The sequence below is a fragment of the Haliotis cracherodii genome, unplaced genomic scaffold (assembly GCF_022045235.1).
Source record: "Haliotis cracherodii isolate W230 unplaced genomic scaffold, xgHalCrac1.p SCAF_2, whole genome shotgun sequence".
NCBI lineage: Eukaryota > Metazoa > Mollusca > Gastropoda > Lepetellida > Haliotidae > Haliotis > Haliotis cracherodii.
In genome coordinates this window covers 71,006,297-71,011,383 of record NW_027266275.1, presented here as the reverse complement: position 1 = coordinate 71,011,383, position 5,087 = coordinate 71,006,297, and the positions used below count along the sequence as shown (strand labels likewise).

Here is a 5,087-nt window from a genome sequence, read left to right as displayed (position 1 = left end):
CTAGCGTTTTGGAATAAAAACGCTTCATGGTCAAATCATACATTCTGTCACCGTTTTCACACCGTTTTCACAGTCATCACAGTATGTGCTATTGAACTCGCCGCTAGAACTCGTTGTTAGCCGAGACAGGACACCTCATATCCATCGGACAACGCGCCAGGAAGCGGACCTCATACTTAGTCATACGGGAATAATTGTCAGGTCACTCAACTTATCCTGGCTTACCATTATGGACATGAATATTGGACATATGGGTTTTTGAAAAGAAAGTACATGCATTTCTATTATTTCATAAAATTCCCGATATGTTAGCTGTTCAGTTTTATTTAAACCCTGAAATGCATGACATGTGTCAGAACAGTGACCGCAATGATAAGCGGGAGACAGTGCCATAGTACCGGTCTTCACAAGCGGCTGGAACAGGGTACTGCACTCATTTACTGTGGAAATACATCGTTTATCAAATTCAGTATGTAAGGTAATCGCATAGTAGTAAAAAACGTGGTCTACGATGTAAAACTGAATGAACTGAAACAAATTGTCATTGTTCAACCAGCATTTATTGTAACAGCCATCTGCATAATGCTACCCCTGCGTCAAAGGGCCATATGACACAGTTGAACCAATTAACTCAACTCGAAAGGTTGCACAGGAATCACGCACGCACGCACGAATACGGTGTTAGCAGTTATTTAATAATATTTATCCAATTAGTTTTGCTTTCTTTTTCAGGTCAGTGTTATTGACTTGAATGTGTCATTCCTTGCCACATTATTATATTTCATGCATCATGTTATTAGGTGTAATATATCATACGTAATTATTCATTTAGACAAATCATTGCTTTGTGGTTTCGAAGAAAATAATTTTAATATTTTCGTAGATGATTCGAGACTTTCGTGGCTGTTTCGGGTGAAAGAGAATCAAATTCTGAGCCAAGAATTGCACAAAGTCGACACGATCCGATTACGACATGTACATTGTACTACAAAGCACGAACCTGACGATTCCTAGAAATTCTTTGATAATCATTTTTTCTCTCACAAATCCCACGAACTAGAAGAATGTTTGGGAATCAGATAAGATATATTTAAGATTCTTAGGAAATGATTAAGTATATGTACGAATATGTAAGAATTCATATCCGTGGTAATTCGGGCTATTACATGTCGTGGTGAAACAGGGTTATAAGTGTTGCACTAGTCTTTGTCCCACGAAATGCCAACAGGCTGGACAGTATCTGGTCGGATACAGTCTTGTTTCCAATACTCTTCCTCAACTTTGATAACATGTTGGTCACAGTTTGCCCAACGTACATCTGTAATTTCTCCCATGCCTGTCAAGACAATCTGCTTGACGTCGGCAAGCTTGAAGGTCTTATTTTGCCGTGCGACCATAGTTTTCAAATCACCCCAGATTAGTTCGATGGGATTCAAGTCACAATGGTAAGGAAGAAGTCTAAGCACTTCGTGACCGTGGTCACTCAACATGTTGTCAATCAAATAAGAGGGCGGGGGCTTGTTCTGAAGAACCAGTTGGTAGTAGTCAGTTTTTTTGGCTTTTGTGGGCCGAGCAATGCGGTTGTTGTCCAACCACTGACATATCTCACCTTTGGTGGAATTTGAGGTTGGACAACGGTTAACAGGATCTCGACAACTGTGATAGGGAGCATTGTCCATAACCACCAAGGATTTATCAAGCAGTACTAAGAGGAGCTGCTCCTCAACATACGCAGTGAAAACCTGACTATTCATCTCGGTATGGTAGTCTCTGCTATCTGTAGATCTGGATCTGAACACTAGATCACACCCAGTGAGGAAACCTCTGTGGGAGCCTGCATGGAGGACAATCAGGCGCTCCCCTTTACCAGGGTGGATCTTGCGCTGTGGCTCTCTGGTATCTGGGTGAGACCATTGGTAAGCCGCTGTGTGGCAGGCGTTAACCCAGGTTTCGTCCAAATAGACAGGCTCATAGCCTTCTCGTTTCTTTTTAATAGTGCGCAAACAATTGATACGCAAACGAATGATATCTGGTCGTTCACACATTGCTAGTTTCGACCCTTTCGTCTTTTTGTACTGATATCCAAATTTGGAAAGGAGTTTACAAATGGTCAATTTGGAAATATCTAAGTCATGCTCTGTAAGGAGAATTTGTTTTAGTTTTCGTGTTGAAATAAATTCATTTTCTCGTGTTAACCGCTGAATAACGTCCCTGGCAACTTTCTTATCAAAGGGATCTAACTTTAATTACCTATCCTGTTTTGAGATGCCCCCTAAGGGACGTGCAAGGGAGCATGTGTTTTTATGAGAGTTTAAAATCTTAACTACGGTTTGTATGGGAAGCTGTAACGCATGAATTGTTCTTTTCATGTACTTTGAAATGTCAAAGAAGGGCGAACGTCTTTCACTTTCAGCCTTAAAGTATTCAAATATTTAAACAACGAAACCTTTCGCATCAGCGAAAAGATGCTTGCGCTGAGACGTCATGAAATCTAATGCTAACACCGTATTCGTGCGTGCGTGATTCACGTGCAACCTTTCGAGTTGAGTTGATTGGTTCAGCTGAATCATATGGCCCTTTGACGCAGGGGTAGCATTATGCAGATGGCTGTTACAATGAATGCTCGTTCCACCTGTGACGAACAGGTCTGGTTGATGATGAAATAGAGTGATAGTTAAATAGACGGATTTTTTATTCATGCACCGATTGTCTTTAAATGTAATATCCAGTTATGTATGACTATTTAATAATCTCATACCAACTTTGACTGGAGTAAGTCCAATAGTTTTTCAGATATTGTAGTAAACGTCGGTACCTTAAATTACCTTCCAGACTATACTGTACGTGTATGGGGCCTGGTTTTGTGTCTTCCGCAGTCATAGTGCAGATTCGCCCGTCATACCAAAGGCCCGGGTTCGATTCCCCCACATGGGTTCAATGTGTGAAGCCCATTTCTGGTGTCCCTCGCAGTGATATTACTGAAATATGGCTTAAAACGAGACGTCGAAATAAAGACGGAGTCCAGCTGAACTGAGCCGGATGTGACGTCACATAAACAAGATCAGCTTTGGAAATGGAGGCCTGAACGTACGGACTCCAAGCTTGGCGCAAGTTGACGACGCGCATTGAGAATCAGCTTACAGAGAAAAAAAATAATCTCTAAACTGGGCGTTGTCAACTTGAGATATTGTGATATCAAGAGACGGGATTCAACATATTAAAATAGCGATGTAAAGATTAAAAGAATTGACTTTCACTTTGTGAACGCTCAGACGTTTATACAGTTTGGCACTCAGTCTATGAAGTTCATACTCCAATGAACTTGCGCAAAGTGAAAGTCATTTCTTAAATGAGGGCGTTAAATCTACTTTCGTCAACAGTACGGTTCGACTACAGGTTTTTCAAAACAGCTTTATGCATGGCTTGTGCGTCGTCTACATTCGACCACAGAGCATTTTGCCTTCAGTGGGATCAAAACAACCTTATGCACCAGTGATTTATGTTACTTTCATTTAACCCCTTCAGTTACATTGCGGACTACCCCAAGCAGCCGGTAAAAATAGAGTCCCCCCCCCCCCCCCCCCCCCCACACACACACCTCACTTACAATGATACAATGTGATACAATGGGCGAAAACAAATGATACTGACACAAGATGAGTCGATATTTGTGCTAATGTTCTTATTTCTCTCTTTTTTTTAAATCAGATATGCGTCGTCTGCTAGTCATCTTGTGGACTTTAACCATCTTTTGTCATGTGGCATGGGTCAAGCGTAAGGCCGAGAACAAGGCAGGTAAATGGAACGTACTGTGATAACTTGAAACGATATACTGTATGCTGCATGTGGTATAGAGTATATTACACTTGATATACTGTATGTTGCATGTGGTAAAGAGGATATTGCACTTGATATGCTGTATACTGCATGTGGTATAGAGGATATTGCACTTGATATACTGTATGCTGCATGTGGTATAAAGTATATTGCACTTGATATACTGTATGCTGCATGTGGTATAGAGTATATTACACTTGATATACTGTATGCTGCATGTGGTATAGAGTATATTGCACTTGATATACTGTATGCTGCATGTGGTATGGAGTATATTGCACTTGATATACTATATGCTGCATGTGGTATTGAGTAAATTGCACTTGATATACTGTATGCTGCATGTCATTCCTTTTTGCGGGAAAGTTACAACTTTCAAGATTCCAGATTCAATATTCAAGTTGCATTTATTTCTTAAACGACAGACCGCCGTCATTTCAGTGGAATATTCCCGAGAACGGCGTTAAACAGTACACACAACTTGTTCAAAATGGAGCGCTGCAGTCATTTAAAATAGAACCATATACATATATAGTGCCAACTCACTCTCTCTGTTTCGAAAATTCAGCACAAAGTATATATTAACCATCTGTGAGGTGAGGTATCAGACTTTTACAAGCAGTGGAATAAGACTGATACAGCACTGATTAAGTTCTGGTTTATTTAAGAGCACAGTTGGACATGTTATATGATATAACCAAACCCCAGCTACTATAACGGACGGGAGCTCCGGCGGGGGACTAAACTGGACTTGTTATTGTGTGGTATGAGCTGTAACGTAGACTGTCTCCAAAACCCAAGAGAATTAATTAAAAAATGAGTCCAACTCAAGTCTAGAATGATTGGGAAGGTCTGGATTGCCTCAGCACTAGCATGAAATAAAGAATAGTTATGTCCTTCCTTTTAATTTTAATATTATTTTTTTTAGACATGGATAGACCAACCAGGAAAGATGTTGATGGATAATTAATATCACATGTTGCCACTGATCCAGTTAAACTCATCACACAATAAAATATTAGTATTTGATATTTCGAAGTACATGACAATGTACATGTTGTAGTAATGTACATACTAGTCAGTCAACTTGGTTATTATTTTTATTATAGTGCAGCGCGGCATACACGATAACGATATGATATCCTCACTTGTCATCGATGCATTGACATCGATGGATGACACTTTAGTCTGGGTCAGTGTTATCGGATATGGTGTGGAGTCTCCAGTTTGAGCTGTTGGTTGAATAGAAC

General features: G+C 40.2%; 1 protein-coding gene across 1 annotated transcript; it reads right to left on the bottom strand.

Annotated features, from left to right (window-relative positions):
* Window positions 1-1,199: 1,199 nt before the first annotated feature.
* Window positions 1,200-2,045, bottom strand: LOC139467770 (uncharacterized). Its single transcript, XM_071249277.1, has one exon. It carries the CDS (start codon window positions 2,043-2,045, stop codon window positions 1,200-1,202), a length of 846 nt encoding a protein of 281 aa, XP_071105378.1.
* Window positions 2,046-5,087: the final 3,042 nt, after the last annotated feature.